This window comes from Bubalus bubalis, chromosome X (assembly GCF_019923935.1).
Source record: "Bubalus bubalis isolate 160015118507 breed Murrah chromosome X, NDDB_SH_1, whole genome shotgun sequence".
Taxonomy (NCBI): domain Eukaryota; kingdom Metazoa; phylum Chordata; class Mammalia; order Artiodactyla; family Bovidae; genus Bubalus; species Bubalus bubalis.
The window spans coordinates 70,881,836-70,900,776 of NC_059181.1; the positions used below are offsets into that span (position 1 = coordinate 70,881,836).

At 36.7% G+C, this 18,941-nt stretch overlaps 1 protein-coding gene across 3 annotated transcripts in view; it reads right to left on the reverse strand.

Annotated features, from left to right (window-relative positions):
• The window catches only part of BRWD3 (bromodomain and WD repeat domain containing 3), a 162,992-nt gene that overhangs the window by 81,978 nt on the left and 62,073 nt on the right, over nucleotides 1-18,941 (reverse strand). For all 3 annotated transcript variants that reach the window (XM_044937371.2, XM_025276957.3, XM_025276958.3), the window contains 5 exons: nucleotides 18,289-18,449; nucleotides 16,733-16,954; nucleotides 1,719-1,819; nucleotides 1,133-1,203; nucleotides 80-180 (listed from right to left, as the gene is read on the reverse strand). In XM_044937371.2, coding sequence (XP_044793306.1) covers nucleotides 80-180; nucleotides 1,133-1,203; nucleotides 1,719-1,819; nucleotides 16,733-16,954; nucleotides 18,289-18,449 — 656 coding nt within the window. The remainder of the gene's footprint in view (nucleotides 1-79; nucleotides 181-1,132; nucleotides 1,204-1,718; nucleotides 1,820-16,732; nucleotides 16,955-18,288; nucleotides 18,450-18,941) is intronic.

Here is an 18,941-nt window from a genome sequence, read left to right on the forward strand (position 1 = left end):
GCAAAGAAGAAATAAAACCGGCTTCCCATGGGTGTTTAAAAAGAAAGCATGATATTTAAGTTTTTCATTTTGTTCTTACCGTATGTGACTCTAATTCGGCAATTTTCTCAGGGATCTCAGAACCCAAATAATATATTCTAATCACATGGTCAGTGCTACCTGTTGTAATAAACATACCACCTAGAGGATTAAAAAATAAACAAACATTTAAGAAAATTATACCAAGAAACTTTCAAAACCCTCTGATTGCTTCCTTAGTTATACTTTACCTTATTAATAAAAAAGTCTTCAACAAACACAAAGTTGTCTTCTAAGGCATATTAATATCTCAGAGAAAAATAAGTAAAATTCAAGAAAAACAAGAGGAATATTTAAGGAACAACTATATCACTCACCCAATAAAAACACAACTTTTACACCAAATACAGGCCTTTGGATCATAAACACTAAAAGCCTTGAGGAATTCATTTCTTTATATCTTATAAAAACATAATGTTCCAAAATTATTTATAAAATAATCTATATTTACAATTCTCTGTATAGTGGCTGTAGTGGTTAAGGGTGAAAACTAGCAGCTTTTGGGATGATGAAAAAAATTCTAGAGATGGATGGTGGTAATATATGCAGAACAATGTGAATGTACTTAATGCCATAGAACTGTACACTTAAAAATGTTTCTTAAAATGGAAAATTTAATGCTATATTTTACACCAACAAAAAATAGAAGGTTAATTAGCATACAATTCTTAACAGCAGTAGAAAAACACTGTTTACATACTGAGAACGGGTCTTCTATATGAAGCCACAGTACATGTTTTCTGAAAAGTCAAGGTAAGATTTTCATGTTGAATTGTGTGAGAGTGTTGGGGGAAGGCTGTACTTTCTACCAACTAAATTCATTGTTACATAAAAACACATTAATTATAAATAAGAAAAAAACTCAAATTCTATTATATGTTAATTAGAATCCACAAAGGTCTATTATAACATTTTTAGTATGTGTCGATTAATTCTCGAACATATGCATTTTTCTCCACAAAACTGAAAAATATTTTACAATTGAAAAATCTTTTATAACTGGATTATTCAATATTTTAGGCACTAAAAAAAACCACTCAATTTTTATACATACCAGAACTGAAAGATGAACAAGATATCTGAACTCCAGGTCTAGATCTCTCAGTAAATTTCACTGGGCGATCTCTAAGAGAAAAGTAAGATGTTTTTATTTTTCATCATGTTCTTTTAATGTACAAAAATTTTAGCACACTGCTAGACATTGACAGATTTATCATCAATATTATAGAAAGCACAAAACTGAAGTAGTTAAAAGGTACTATTTCCACTATTGAAGTTAAAAATGCATTTAAACTTACAAACATACTTTATGCTACCAGTATTATTATTTTAGCTTTACAAATAAGTTACCATGTTGCTTACTACCATCATGAAAAAAAGTTCAAGGTGTTCTTACCACAGTAAGAAATGAAAAAAATACTCCTTATCAAAATTTTGTGTATAGTCTCTTCAACATTGGTTTCATAAAAAATTTACTCTAAAATCTCTAACATCCAATTGAAGTCAGTATGGATGTGTACACACACACCCATGCACACATAATTTACATATTTAATGCATGAACTATCAAGAATCTCTCAAGATGATAAAGAAAAATGAACATTCTTTTCATAAAATTTTTAACAAAATTCTAAACTTACTTAAATTTCATTGTTTTCACATGCCATTGCCAGAAACAGATTGTTCCATCAGCACCAGTAGAAGTGAGGTATCTGGTTGTGCCTTTAGTTGATGGACAAAACTGGAAAAAAAATTCTAATTAGAATAGAAACCTTTCGGAGGAGGAGCCAAGATGGAGGAGGAGTAGGACCGGGAGAACACTTTCTCCCCCACAAATTCATCAAAAGAGCATTTAAATGTCGAGTAAATTCCACAAAACAACTTCTGAATGCCGGCAGAGAACATCAGGCACCCAGAAAAGCAACCCAACTCTTCGAAAGGAGGTAGGAAAAAATATAAAAGACAAAAAAAGAGACAAAAGAGGGAGGGACGGAGTTCCGTCCCGGGAAGGGAGTCTTAAAAAGAGAGAAGTTTCCAATCACCAGGAAACCTTCTCACTGCCGAATCTGTGACGAGCTTTGGAAGCACAGAGGGCAATATAAAAGGGAGAAAAAAAATAAATAAACAATTAAAAATCACAGATTGTGAGCCCTACAGTAACTCCCCCAGCGGAGAAGCAGCGCAGATGCCTGCACACGGCATTAGCAAGCTGGGTCTGGGCAGGGAAGCGCGGCGCGGGCTGTGTCCCTTAGAGTAAGAATCGGCCCGAATGTTCTGAGCGCTATCTGAGAGAAATAATTTGGGCTAGCAAACCAGACTGTGGGATATCTACCACACGAAAAGCCAGCCCTAACCTAAGACACCGCCAGGCCCACGCACAGAACAAAGGACTGAACAGAGATAGCCGGTTGCAGACCTTCCCCCTCCGGTGACAGGCAGCCAGAGCCGGAAGAGGGCAATCGCAGCCCAAGAGAGACACTATCTATAAAACTGTAAGCAGGCTTCTTTGCTAACTAAAACTTCTTGGGGGTCTGGACGGTCAACATCTGCCTGAGAAGGTGTGCCGGTTTTACACCCAGATAACCGAGTGGCGGGGAGGCGATAAGTTGCAGCATTGGCGCCTGCCAAACACATCACCTGAGCTGCTCGGGATCTGGGAAGAGCACAAAACGCAGGCCCAACCAAGTCTTCGCCTCTGAGGACTACCCGAGTGCCTGAACCTGAGCAGCTTGGACCTGGGAGCTCAGCCCAGGGCCGGCCTCTGATTGTTCCCGGCGGAACAACCTAGAGCCCGAGCAGTGTGGGCAGGGAGGCTACACGTGCCTTGAGCGGGGACAGACCCAGTGTGGCTGAGGCACTGCGAGCGCACGCCAGTGTTATCTGTTTGCAGCATCCCTCCCTCCCTCCCCACAGCGCGGCTGAACAAGTGAGCCTAAATAAAATAAAAAAAAAAATAGTGTCCTCCACCTTCCCCTTTGTGTCAGGGCGGGAACCAGACACTGAAGAGACCAGCAAACAGAAGAAGCTATAACAGAGGGAAACGCCTTGGAAGCTACAGGCCATAGATTAAAACCCTGTGGTTACTACGGACTGCATAGGAAGGGGCCTATAGATCTTGAGAAATATAAGTCAGACCAAGGAACTAGCCAAAAATGAACTGAACCCACAATACTCACAACAAAACCAGAGAAAGACCTAGATATATTTTTATTATTTTTACGATCAATCTTTCTTTTTTTTTTCTTTTTTTTTTAAATTTTTGTAAAAAAATTTTAAGTCCTCTATTGTCCTTTAATTTTCACTTTTATAACTATTACTTTGCAAAAAAAAAAAAAAACCTATTTTTTTTTCTTCTTCAGCAAACTTCATATATATATTTTATAATTTTTTGACCGTGTTTTGTTTTGTTTTGTTTTGTTTTTTTCTTTTTCTTCTTTTCTTTAACATTGTATTTTTGAAATTCCAAACTCTACTCTAGATTTTTAATTTTAGCCTTTTGGTATATGTTATCAATTTTGTACCTATAGTTTTTTTCATAATTTCTGTGACTTTTTTTTTTCCTGTTTCTTTCTCTTCTTCTTTTGTATAACATCGTATATCTGCAATTCCAAACTCTACTCAAGATTTTCAATTTATGCTTTTTGGTATTTGATATCAATTTTGTACCTGTATTTTCTTTATAATTTTTACAACATTATTTTTGTTGGTTTGTTTGTTTTCTCTCTTTATTTTTCTTCTTCTTTTTTTTAACATTGTATTTTTGAAATTCCAAACTGTACTCTAGATTTTTAATTTTAGCCTTTTGGTATATGTTATCAATTTTGTACATATAGTTTTATTTTTTTATAATTTCTGTGACTTTTTTTTTTTTTTCCGCTCTGTTTCTTTCTCTTCTTCTTTTATATAACATCGTATATCTGCAATTCCAAACTCTACTCAAGATATTTAACTTATGCTTTTTGGTATTTTATATCAATTTTGTACCTGTATTTTCTTTATAATTTTTGTGACATTGTTTTGGTTGGTTTGTTTGTTTTCTCTCTTTATTTTTCTTCTTCTTTTTTTTTTTTTTTTTTTTAACATTGTATTTTTGAAATTCCAAACTCTACTCTAGATTTTTAACTTTTTGCTTTTTGGTTTTAGTTATGAATTTTGTACCTGTAGTTTCTTTATAATTTTCACAACCTTGTTTGTTTCTCTTTGTTCGTTTTTTCTCTCTTTCTTTTCCTTCTTCTTTTCATTAACATCGCATTTTTGAAATTCCAAACTCTACTCTAGATTTTTAATTTTTGCTTTTATGTATTTGTTACCAATTTTGTACCTTTAAGAACCCAATCCTCAGGACCCATTTTTCACTAGGGAACGAGATTACTGGCTTGACTGCTCTCTCTACCTTTGGACTCTCCGTTTTCTCCACCAGGTCGCCTGTATCTCCTCCCTAAACCCTCTCTACTCTACCCAACTCTGTGAATTTCTGTGTGTTCCAGAAGGTGGAGAACACTTAGGGAACTGATTACTGGCTGGATCTGTCTCCCTGCTTTTCATTTCCCCCTTTTATCCTTCTGGCCACCTCTGTCTCCTGCCTCCTCCTTCTCTTCTCTGTATAACTCCATGAACATCTCTGAGCAGTCCAGTTGTGGAGTGCACACAAGGAAGTGACTACTGGCTAGCCCACTCTCTCCACTATTGATTCCACCTCATCTCATTTGGGTCACCTCTAACTCCCTCCTCCCACTTCTCTTCTCCATGTAACGCTGTGAACCTCTCTGAGTGACCCTCACAGTAGAGAAACTTTTCATCTTTAACATAGATGTTTTATCAATGGTGCTGTATAGAAGGAGAAGTTTTGAAACTACTGTAAAAATAAGACTGATAACTGGAAGTAGGAGGCTTAAGTCCAAACCCTGACTCCAGGGAACTCCTGACTCCAAGGAACATTAATTGGCAGGAGCTCATCAAATGCCTCCATACTGACACTGAAACCAAGCACCACACAAGGGCCAACAAGTTCCAGGGCAAGACATACCAAGCACATTCTCCAGGAACAAAGGAACACAGCCCTGAGCTTCAAGATACAGGCTGCCCAAAGTCACCCCAAAACAATAGACATCTCACAACTCATTACTGGACATTTCATTACACTCCAGAGAGAAGAAATACAGCTCCATCCACCAGAACATTGAAACAAGCTTCCCTAACCAGGAAACCTTGACAAGCCACCTGTACAAACCCACACACAGTGAGGAAACGCCACAATAAAAAGAACTCCACAAACTGCCAGAATACAGAAAGGACACCCCAAACTCAGCAATTTAAACAAGATGAAGAGACAGAGGAATACCCAGCAGATAAAGGAACAGGATAAATGCCCACCAAACCAAACCAAAGAGGAAGAGATAGGGAATCTACCTGATAAAGAATTCCGAATAATGATAGTGAAATTTATCCAAAATCTTGAAATTAAAATGGAATCACAGATAAATAGCCTGGAGGCAAGGATTGAGAAGATGCAAGAAAGGTTTAACAAGGACTTAGAAGAAATAAAAAAGAGTCAATATATAATGAATAATGCAATAAGTGAAATTAAAAACACTCTGGAGGCAACAAATAGTAGAATAACAGAGGCAGAAGATAGGATTAGTGAATTAGAAGATAGAATGGTAGAAATAAATGAATCAGAGGATAAAAGAAAAACGAATTAAAAGAAAGGAGGACCATCTCAGAGACCTCCAGGACAATATTAAACGCTACAACATTCGAATCATAGGGGTCCCAGAAGAAGAAGACAAAAAGAAAGACCATGAGAAAATACTTGAGGAGATAATAGTTGAAAACTTCCCTAAAATGGGGAAGGAAATAATCACCCAAGTCCAAGAAACCCAGAGAGTCCCAAACAGGATAAACCCAAGGCGAAACACCCCAAGACACATATTAATCAAATTAACAAAGATCAAACACAAAGAACAAATATTAAAAGCAGCAAGGGAAAAACAACAAACAACACATGAGGGGATTCCCATAAGGATAACAGCTGATCTTTCAATAGAAACTCTTCAGGACAGAAGGGAAAGGCAGGACATACTTAATTTGATGAAAGAGAAAAACCTACAGCCCAGATTACTGTACCTAGCAAGGATCTCATTCAAATATGAAGGAGAAATCAAAAGCTTTATAGACAAGCAAAAGCTGAGATAATTCAGCACCACCAAACCAGCTCTCCAACAAATGCTAAAGGATCTTCTTTATACAGGAAGTACAGAAAGGGTGTATCAACTTGAACCCCAAACAACAAAGTAAATGGCAACGGGATCATACTTATCAATAATACCTTTAAATGTAAATGGGTTGAACGCCCCTACCAAAAGACAAAGACTGGCTGAATGGGTAGAAAAACAAGACCCCTACATATGATGTTTACAAGAGACCCACCTCAAAACAGGGGACACATACAGACTGAAAGTGAAGGGCTGGAAAAAGATTTTCCATGCAAATAGGGACCAAAAGAAAGCAGGAGTAGCAATACTCATATCAGATAAAATAGACTTTAAAACAAAAACAGTGAAAAGAGACAAAGATGGTCACTACATAATGATCAAAGGATCAATCCAAGAAGAAGATATAACAATTATAAATATATATGCACCCAACACGGGAGCACCGCAGTATGTAAGACAAATGCTAACAAGTATGAAAGGAGAAATTAACGATAACACAATAATAGTGGGAGACTTTAATACCCCACTCACACCTATGGATAGATCAACTAAACAAAAAATTAACAAGGAAACACAAACTTTAAACGATACAATAGACCAGTTAGACTAATTGATATACATAGGACATTTCATCCCAAAACAATGAATTTCACCTTTTTCTCAAGCGCACATGGAACCTTCTCCAGGATAGATCACATCCTGGGCCATAAAGCTAGCCTTGGTAAATTCAAAAAAATAGAAATCATTCCAAGCATCTTTTCTGACCACAATGCAGTAAGATTAGATCTCAATTACAAGAGAAAAACTATTACAAATTCCAACATATGGAGGCTGAACAACACGCTGCTGCATAACCAACAAATCACAGAAGAAATCAAAAAAGAAATCAAAATTTGCATAGAAACGAATGAAAATGAAGACACAACAACCCAAAACCTGTGGGACACGGTAAAGGCAGTCCTAAGGGGAAAGTCCATAGCAATACAGGCACACCTCAAGAAACAAGAAAAAAGTCAAATAAATAACCTAACTCTACACCTAAAGCAACAAGAAAAGGAAGAAATAAAGAACCCCAGGGTTAGTAGAAGGCAAGAAATCTTAAAACTTAGAGCAGAAATAAATGCAAAAGAAACAAAAGAGATCATAGCAAAAATCAACAAAACCAAAAGCTGGTTTTTTGAAAGGATAAATAAAAATGACAAACCATTAGCCAGACTCATCAAGAAACAAAGGGAGAAAAATCAAATCCATAAAATTAGAAATGAAAATGGAGAGATCACAACAGACAACACAGAAATACAAAGGATCATAAGAGACTACTATCAACAATTATATGCCAATAAAATGGACAACGTGGAAGAAATGGACAAATTCTTAGAAAAGTACAACTTTCCAAAACTCGATCAGGAAGAAATAGAAAATCTTAACAGACCCATCACAAGCACGGAAATTGAAACTGTAATCAAAAATCTTCCAGCAAACAAAAGCCCAGGTCCAGACGGTTTCACAGCTGAATTCTACCAAAAATTTAGAGAAGAGCTAACACCTATCCTGCTCAAACTCTTCCAGAAAATTGCAGAGGATGGTAAACTTCCAAACTCATTCTATGAGGCCACCATCACCCTAATACCAAAACCTGACAAAGATCCCACAAAAAAAGAAAACTACAGGCCAATATCACTGATGAACATAGATGCAAAAATCCTTAACAAAATTCTAGCAATCAGAATCCAACAACACATTAAAAAGATCATACACCATGACCAAGTGGGCTTTATCCCAGGGATGCAAGGATTCTTCAATATCCGCAAATCAATCAATGTAATACACCACATTAACACATTGAAAAATAAAAGCCATATGATCATCTCAATAGATGCAGAGAAAGCCTTTGACAAAATTCAACATCCATTTATGATAAAAACTCTCCAGAAAGCAGGAAGAGAAGGAACATACCTCAACATAATAAAAGCTATATATGACAAACCCACAGCAAAGATTATCCTCAATGGTGAAAAATTGAAAGCATTTCCTAAAAAGTCAGGAACAAGACAAGGGTGCCCACTTTCACCATTACTATTCAACATAGTTTTGGAAGTTTTGGCCACAGCAATCAGAGGAGAAAAAGAAATAAAAGGAATCCAAATTGGAAAAGAAGAAGTAAAGCTCTCACTATTTGCAGATGGCATTATCCTCTACATAGAAAACCCTAAAGACTCCACCAGAAAATTACTAGAACTAATCAATGACTATAGTAAAGTTGCAGGATATAAAATCAACACACAGAAATCCCTTGCATTCCTATACACTAATAATGAGAAAACAGAAAGAGAAATTAAGGAAACAATTCCATTCACCATTGCAACGGAAAGAATAAAATACTTAGGAATATATCTACCTAAAGAAACTAAAGACCTATATATAGAAAACTATAAAACACTGGTGAAAGAAATCAAAGAGGACACTAACAGATGGAGAAATATACCATGTTCATGGATTGGAAGAATCAATATAGTGAAAATGAGTATACTACCCAAAGCAATCTATAGATTCAATGCAATCCCTATCAAGCTACCAACAGCATTCTTCACAGAGCTAGAACAAATAATTTCACAATTTGTATGGAAATACAAAAAACCTCGAATAGCCAAAGCTATCTTGAGAAAGAAGAATGGAACTGGAGGAATCAACCTACCTGACTTCAGGCTCTACTATAAAGCCACAGTTATCAAGAGAGTATGGTACTGGCACAAAGACAGAAATATAGATCAATGGAATAAAATAGAAAGCCCAGAGATAAATCCACGCACATATGGACACCTTATCTTTGACAAAGGAGGCAAGAATATACAATGGATTAAAGACAATCTCTTTAACAAGTGGTGCTGGGAAATCTGGTCAACCACTTGTAAAAGAATGAAACTAGAACACTTTCTAACACCATACACAAAAATAAATTCAAAATGGATTAAAGACCTAAATGTAAGATCAGAAACTATAAAACTCCTAGAGGAGAACATAGGCAAAACACTCTCTGACATACATCACAGCAGGATCCTCTATGACCCACCTCCAAGAATATTGGAAATAAAAGCAAAAATAAACAAATGGGACCTAATTAACCTTAAAAGCTTCTGCACATCAAAGGAAACTATTAGCAAGGTGAAAAGACAGCCTTCAGAATGGGAGAAGATAATAGCAAATGAAGCAACTGAAAAACAACTAATCTCGAGAATATACAAGCAACTCCTACAGCTCAACTCCAGAAAAATATATGACCCAATCAAAAAATGGGCCAAAGAACTAAATAGACATTTCTCCAAAGAAGACATACAGATGGCTAACAAACACATGAAAAGATGCTCAACATCACTCATTATCAGAGAAATGCAAATCAAAACCACTATGAGGTACCATTTCACACCAGTCAGAATGGCTGCGATCCAAAAGTCTACAAGCAATAAATGCTGGAGAGGGTGTGGAGAAAAGGGAACCCTCTTGCACTGTTGGTGGGAATGCAAACTAGTACAGCCACTATGGAGAACAGTGTGGAGATTCCTTAAAAAACTGGAAATACAACTGCCTTATGATCCAGCAATCCCACTGCTGGGCATACACACTGAGGAAACCAGAAGGGAAAGAGACACATGTACCCCAATGTTCATCGCAGCACTGTTTATAATAGCCAGGACATGGAAGCAACCTAGATGTCCATCAGCAGATGAATGGATAAGAAAGCTGTGGTACATATACACAATGGAGTATTACTCAGCCATTAAAAAGAATACATTTGAATCAGTTCTAATGAGGTGGATGAAACTTGAGCCTATTATACAGAGTGAAGTAAGCCAGAAAGAAAAACACCAATACAGTATACTAACGCATATATATGGAATTTAGAAAGATGGTAACAATATCCCTGTGTACGAGACAACAAAAGAGACACTGATGTATAGAACAGTCTTATGGACTCTGAGAGAGAGGGAGAGGGTGGGAAGATTTGGGAGAATGGCATTGAAACATGTAAAATATCATGTATGAAACGAGTTGCCAGTCCAGGTTTGATGCACGATACTGGATGCTTGGGGCTGGTGCACTGGGACGACCCAGAGGGATGGAATGGGGAGGGAGGAGGGAGGAGGGTTCAGGATGGGGAACACATGTATACCTGTGGCGGATTCATTTTGATATTTGGCAAAACTAATACAATTATGTAAAGTTTAAAAATAAAATTAAAAAAAAGAAAAAAAGAAAAAAAAAAGACAACTAAAAAACAAAAAAAAAGAATAGAAACCTTTCATGTTTCAACTTAATTTCAGTTTCAAGAAATTAGTTATTTAAATTGCCTAGATTAATGGACATCTTATTAAAAATTAAAATATCAAAAAACTGTAGAGAAAGTCAGTCATTTAATTTAGGATGAAATATTTTAGTCCTAAAGACCCTTATTTAAAAATTATTCAATATTACACTTAAAGATTATTATTTCACTGCTTTTAAAGGAGAAAACACAAAGTCATTACTAGTTAAACCATTATAAATCTGCTGAATACATGCTTATATAGCAACAACATAAAACTTTTATAGTTTACCCGAAAAAGGCATCAAAAGAAAATCTAAAAGTCAATAACTAGGAAGGTACAAGTCTAAGTATTTGGGTTTTAACATTTTAAACTCTTAACTTCAATGAAGTACAATGGAAATTTTGGCATTTTTAAATCTAAATCATTTTCATGTACATGGATAACATAAGTCAAATGTCTGTATGTATCATTGTGGAAAAAAGATTTAAAAATATAAATTGAGTTGCCAATTTGAAGTATGACTACTATTCTAGATAAACCACAGATGGTCTTAGTCACATAGGATTCTCAAGCTCTAACGCTCAATATTTTAGACATCCTCAGAAGAGAATAAGGGAAAAGTTAACTGCACTCCTGATGTCTGGCACACAGGAAGACCGAAAATCAAACCAGGGTCTCGAGCATGCCCATGAGTTTTAAAAATCCCAAATGAGGAATTTCCTGGCAGTCCAGTGGTTAGGACTCAATGCTTTCACTGCCGTATCCTGGGTTCAATTTCTGGTTGGGGAACTAAGATCCTATAAGCCATGCAGCATGGCCAAATAAATAATTTAAAAAAATTAAAATTCCAAATAAACATAATGAATACCTTCCACTGAGATGAAGATTAAGGATCAAGATGAATATGACTTGAATAAATTTTAAACTCAAATCAAAAGCAAAAAATCATTATAGGCATTAGAAGTCATTTATTTAGTTTTCTTGTTTGGAAGCACAGAACTTCTAAAGACTACAAAGCTTAAATCAAACAAAAAATATAAATTAATATTATCCATTAAGAGCTGATAAATAGTAAAGAAACCAGTGCTCAGGTAGTACACTTATATATTCATTTCTGAGCTACAGAAGCTTGCATCAGAAAGCTTAATCCACAATCTATAGCAGAAGCCTCCAAATTATAGCCCATACACCAAATCCAGTTTCCTGCTTGTTTATGTAAATAAAGTTTTATTGGTACACAGTCACCTTAAACTGGCTATGGTTGCTTTGCACTGCAACAGCAAAGTAGTTGCTGCTGCAGCTAAGACACTTCAGTCATGTCTGACTCTGTGCAACCCCATAGATGGCAGCCCACCAGGCTCCCCCGAATCTGGGATTCTCCAGGCAAGAATACTGGAGTGGGTTGCCATTTCCTTCTCCAAGGCATGAAAGTGAAGTTGCTCAGTATGAAATAGAGGCCATATGGTCTGCAAAGCCTAATATATTTACTATCTGGCTGGTAAATATGCTGATCTAGGATCTACAGGAATGAGACAATAAAATATGAAATAGTATGATTTTATGCAGATGACACCACCCTTATGGCACAAAGTAAAGAAGAACTAAAGAGCCTCTTGATGAAAGTGAAAGAGGAGAGTGAAAAAGTTGGCTTAAAGCTCAACATTCATAAAATTAAGATCGTGGCATCCAGTCCCATCATTTCATGGCAGATAGATGGGGAAACAGTGGAAACAGTGGCTGACTTTATTTTTCTGGGCTCCAAAATCACTGCAGATGATGATTACAGCCATGAAATTAAAAGATGCTTACTCCTTGGAAGGAAAGTTATGACCAACCTAGATAGCATATTAAAAAGCAGAGACATTCTTTTGCCAACAAAGGTCCGTCTAGTCAAGGCTATGGTTTTTCTAGTGGTTATGTATGGATGTGAGAGTTGGACTATAAAGAAAGCTGAGCACCAAAGAATTGATGCTTTTGAACTCTGGTGTTAGAGAAGACTCTTGAGAGTCCCTTGGACTGCAAGGAGATCCAACCAGTCCATCCTAAAGGAGATCAGTCCTGGGTGTTCATTGGAAGGACTGATGTTGAAGCTGAAACTCCAATATTTTGGCCACCTGATGTGAAGAGCTGACTCATTGGAAAAGACCCTGATGCTGGGAAAGATTGAGTGTGGGAGGAGAAAGGGACGACAGAGGATGAGATGGTTGGATGGCATCATCGACTTGATGGACATGGGTTTGGGTGGACTCTGGGAGTTGGTAATGGACAGGGAGGCCTGGCGTGCTGTGGTTCATGGGGTCACAAAGAGTCAGACACGACTGAATGACTGAACTGAACTGAACTGATTAAGTTTGAAGAAATACTAAAACCTTTATTATCCTCATTATACTTTAACTTTTTCAATCACAAAGGGGAATTCAGTCCATAAATGTATCTATTTTTGTATTTAATGTATTTTTAATTAATTAATTATTTTTGGCTGCACTGGGTCTTCATTACTATGAATGGGCTTTCTCTAGTTGCAGCAAGCGGGGACTACTCTTCATTATGGTGCATAGGCTTCTCATCATAGTGGCTTCCCTTGTAGAGCATAGGATCTAGACATGTGGGTTTTAGTAGTTGCAGCTTGCTGGCTCTAGAGCATGGACTCAGTAGTCATGGCACGTGGGCTTAGTTGCCCTGCAGAATGTGGGATCTTCTGGTACCAAGGACTGAACTCAAGTTCCCTGCATTAACAGGCAGACTCCCAACCACTGGACTACCAGGGAAGCCCCATTTTTGGGTTGTTTTTAAATGAGAAATCATGTTTAAGATTATAAAATTAAAAACACATGTGCATTTCTGAATATAATTTTTATTACATTACAATTACAATTTTATTTTAATACATAGTTATTGAATAAAAGCTAGGAAATACAGAAAAACAGAACAAAAGCTATTCATAATCCCACTATCCAGAGGCAACCACTATTAACAGCATACCATGTTACTTCAATTTTATTTAAAGAAGAAAGAAACTTAAAAAATAATAATGTACTACAATGTTAATAGAGACAATTAGCAAAGAATAAAACATATAGAATGCATGCTAAATGATGATTATTACTATGAACAATAGTAATAACTGCTCGGCTGCAAAGGCGCAGAGCATGGCCAAGAAGACCTACCCCACATCTGAGGTCAGGGGCAGAAGCCAGGAGGACCCCATGCCCGAGGAACAGTGGCCAAGAGGAGTTACCCCACGTCCGAGGTCAGGGGCAGTGGCCAAGAGCACCAGGCTGCGACGGCGCAGGAATGGCCAAGAGGAGCTACCCTACGTCTGAGGTCAGGGGCGGCAGCCGAGAGGAGCTACCCCACAGCCGAGAGGAGCTACCCTACGACCGAGGTCAGGGGCGGTGGCCGAGAGTGCCAGGCTGCGACAGCCCAGGAGCAGCTGAGAGGAGCTACCCCACGACTGAGGTCAGGGGTGGCAGCCGGGAGGAGCAACCTCACGTCCAAGGAGTGGTGGCTGCGGGGGTGGCAGGAGGGCCTAAAGGAGCTATTCCACATTCAAGGCAGGAGGGGCGGCGGTGAGGAGATACCCCTCATCCAAGGTAAGGAGCAGTGACGGCACTTTGCTGGAGCACCAGTGAAGAGATACCCCACGTCCAAGGTAAGAGAAACCCAAGTAAGATGGTAGGTTGTTGCAAAAGGGCATCAGAGGGCAGACACACTGAAACCATAATCACAGAAAACTAGTCAATCTAATCACACTAGGACCGCAGCCTTGTCTAACTCAATGAAACTAACCCATGACCTTGGGGCCACCCAAGACGGGCGGATCATAGTGGAGAGGTCTGACAGAACGTGGTCCACTGGAGAAGGGAATGGTAAACCACGTCAGTATTCTTGCCTTAAGAACCCAATGAATAGTATGAAAAGGCAAAATGATAGGATACTGAAAGAGGAACTCCCCAGATCAGTAGTTGCCCAATATGCTGCTGGAGATCAGTGGAGAAATAACTCAAGAAAGAATGAAGTAGCATATTGGGCACCGGGAGTTGGTGATGGACAGGGAGGCCTGGTGTGCTGCAATTCATGGGGTCACAAAGAGACATGACTGAGCGACTGAACTGAACTGAACTGAACTGACTATGAACAAAAATGAAAGAGTGCTGGTGTGGTAATATATACAATTTTAAAATAGTAAGTTAATCATAGAAAGTTTCCCTGGGAAAAGTGACAGGCATTTCCATCATTTGGAAAGTAAGGGAATAAGTCATATGACGATCCAAAGAGGACCATTTCCGAGATATAGAACAGCAAAAGCAAGGGCAGGGGTGTAGCTAGAGTGGTTTAAAGAAGCAGCTAAAGCAGAATGATAACAAGCAATAGGAGATATGTTCAAAGAGAGCAAGGGGCTGAGAATGTAAGGTTTTGTGGGTCACTGTAAAACCTTTGGCTTTAACTCTGAATTGGGAGGCTATTAAAGGTTCTGAGCACCAGTGACATGATTTAATTTCCTTTTTTTAAACCTCCATCTTAAAATCATTTATTCATCTATGCAGAGGCTAGACATGGGCAGGAAAGAGGGATGGGAAGAAACAGGAAAATCAGTTAGAAGTCTGTTTCAGTAATATAGGTCACAAATGATGGTGGTTTAAAATACGGTAACAATGACAAAGGTCATGAGAATTTGTTCAGATTCTGGATATATTTTGAGGATAGAGTCAACATGATTTGCTAACAAGTTAGATATGCGATGTAAGAAACAAAAAGTCAGAGATGATTACTCTGAGCAACTGAAAGGATGAAGTTGTCATTTGTTTATATAGGAAAAGGTTTGGGAGGAGCAAATCTGAGGAAGGAAGACAGGGGTTCAATTTTGAAGATGTTGAGTTTGAGATGCCTTGCAGACCTTCATGTGATGATGCTAACTAGGTAATTGAATGTACAAGTATGGAGCTAAAAGATAGGCCCCAAGATGGAAGTACACATTTGGAGTTATCAGCTTACAGATGAAATTTAAAGCCATGAGACTTGATGCGATCACTAAGGGAAAGAATGTTCTAGAAAAGAGGTCCATACAAAAGCAACAGAAAAAACAAAAACAAAAGAGGTCCATGGATCTCTAGGGCACTTATACACACAAATGAAATGAGATAGAAACTAGAAAATGAAACTATGATGGAGCAAAACAGTTCCATAAACATTTTCAGTAGTAACAAATATTCATATTTTTCATGTTGTATGAGACTATCTCCAAATTTCAGAAATAGTCTGTCAGATAGGATGGTGAGAACACAAGTAACTAGTAATATCCCAAAACAAAATCCAATAGATAATTTCAACCAATCAAAAATCTGATGTATAAATTTTCAAATCCAATATACGTTGAACCCAATTCTTGCTAGTGCCTCATAAACAGGTGATATTATTTAAATATTAAAACAAAAATTGCCGGGCATACTTTTTAGTGACTAAAGAACAAAGAAAATTCAATGGGAATAATTATCTCATCCACAAAAGTGGTCTCCTTGACCAAACTAAAAGACAGTGTCAAAAGGATTCCTCTGTTTTGCTGTCAACACAAAGAAGAAAACAAAGTTCTTTGAGGAGTATCCAGGACTTTCACTACCAATGTCTGGTAAAAACACTATATGGACAAATATTTAAAAAGCCGATGTATGTCAAACATCAAGTTGAAATAAGAAATTACTGAAAATAAGAATAAAAAATTCCCTAATATTAAACTACACACAACACAAAATCTGAACTGACAAACATTTTGCATTAAATATTAACACAAAGTATGCCAATATTCAAGTTAGAACCTATTCATACCCTGCCTAAAAGGTATCAGTGTTCCTTAAGGCAATTCCAAGTCTTGTCCCTTGTTCACAAATACAAATGAGATAAATAAGATGTCTTACACTGTACTCAAAAAACCTTTTAAATAACCGTTTTACTTGTTTCTAAACAGATTTATACGAAAAAGGAACTTTAAAATGCATACCTGTCTGCAAGATAGGGACAAAGCCCTTAAGAGATGAAAATTTTTCTGTTGCCATTCTTTATATTATCCAAACAATGTAACAAAAAACAAGAAAATTCTCATTCTTATATATATTAGAGGTATCTTTGTATTTTTCTTACCTGTATGGAAGTGATAGAAGCTGAATGTCCCTGAAGGACTGCAACTGGCGCACAAGTTCGAAGACACCACACTCTCACAACTTTATCACAACTGCCTGCGGCAATGAGAGTATTTTCATAGTTAACAGCCATGTCAGAAATTTCAGCAGAGTGCCCTCGAAGTGTAGCAAGAAGGCGTCCATCATCTGTTGCCCAGATTTTCACCAAACAGTCATCGGAACCCTACGGCAACACAAAAGGACAAAAGATTTACAATGAAACAGAAATTCGCCCCCTCACAAAGGGGTCAAAAAAAAAAAAAAAAAAACAGCAAAAACGAAGTGAGGATTTTATTAAGTTTGCTTCTAAGCATTTAATTTTTAGTCTATTTTCTTCATATAATATGGATCTAATAGCATATATAAAAGATGTCCAAATAATAGCACTGACACTCTAAAACGATAATGGCATATGTGAAGAACTCCTCAAAGCTACCACCAATTTTGACAATTCAAAACATTTTTAACTCACATTTAAGTGTGGTGGCATTAAGTATATCTGCCATTATTTCTTTCCTTACACCTGACAGTCTTTTTTCTTAATTGCTTGAATATTTTGAATATTTTTTTCTCTACAAATACTTAAAACTTTAACCTAAAATCTACATGCATTTCTCAGTAAACATGAGGCTTTGTTATAACCTCTGGTGAAACTATTATGAACTTCCTCATGAGAATTTCGAAAGAGCTTTAAAATATTAAAAAGCAATTCTACTCTAATGTGGTAGATAAGCTATCTGTTTATAAAAAAATTAAAATCATCATCCTCATCATCAACAACATCCATATATTCATTTTGAAGTCATGAAAACCTCAGTGGAAAAATCTGTAATGAACTCCAAGAAGTCGAACTACTCAAAATACAAACCATTTCCTTTGTTTTAGCATAGGAATTTAAAAAGAAAATTATGCCGTTACCTACACTTTTACATTAACTTAGTACTGAAACAATGAGACTAAGCCTTAACTTGGAAACATTAGTGTGCTACAATTTTGTACAAAAAAGCATACAATATGATCTAGTTAATAAAAATCCAATTTTAAAAATAGTACTGAATACAAAGAGAGATATATACAATATTACAATATATAATCTTTGTTACTAACTGTGTAGTTCAACTACTCAACTATAAGGATGATGTAATCATTAATTAAGCAGAACTGACACCAATTATGCTAAATGGCAAATGAAAAATGCATTTTAATGTTTGCTAAAATAGAATGAAATCAAATTAAGTAGATAAAACTTCATTCACATAAATTAACCACCTCTAGAATATAAGGCCTTCTGATGATTTAATTTTTAAAAACATTAGATTTCCCAAATGATAGAAGCCATTATAGTTCATCCATTTACTTACATAAAAGAGAAAAGATTTTCAATTTCGATTTATTTTTTTCTTGCATTCATGTGTCTAAAAAGGAAGAGCTGCTTACATAGCATAATTCAATGCCATGAAGCCTAGCTTCCATTGTTGTAAATCTCTAATATGCAAGTGTCATAAATTTTAAACTCACTGTAAAAATTCTTCTCCCACTTCTGTCAAATGCTACACAGTAGACAGATGACAAGTGACCCAGAATTCTCTTATGCATCTTAATGTGCTGGTAAGCAGCTGAAGGGAAAATATGGCTGAAACGACTACATCCGGTTAATTGCCTGGCTGAGGTGATATTCACTGAAAAACATAAAACAGAAGATTCACTTCTTAAAACCTAAAAGTGAAACCTACATTTAAAGTTAAATCACCAATATTATGATGAAACAAAAGAGGGTACACACACAACAGCAATTCTATGCTGTGAGAAGTCTAAATTCCATCATACATTTCACGATTTACAAACTCAAGTTCATTACCACAAAGCCCCTAAGAATACTTTGTTTTAAATCCCAGAAGTCTGATTTTCTGTTTGCCTTCCTATGGTTTCTCAAGTACAATCCCATTTTGCCTTCCTTGGTTCACTATAGTCAAAGAAACTGTAAATTTAAATATATAAATAAATCTTACTTTAACATGAAGGAACCTTAGAATAAAGACAGCATTTGGTTAAGTATAACACATCTTAAAAACTATATAGGAAATTTTATGAACTCCTGTCCTACCTTCTCACACCTATCCACACCATAAACAGTTGTCCCTATATTAAGAGTATTACAAGAGGTTCATACA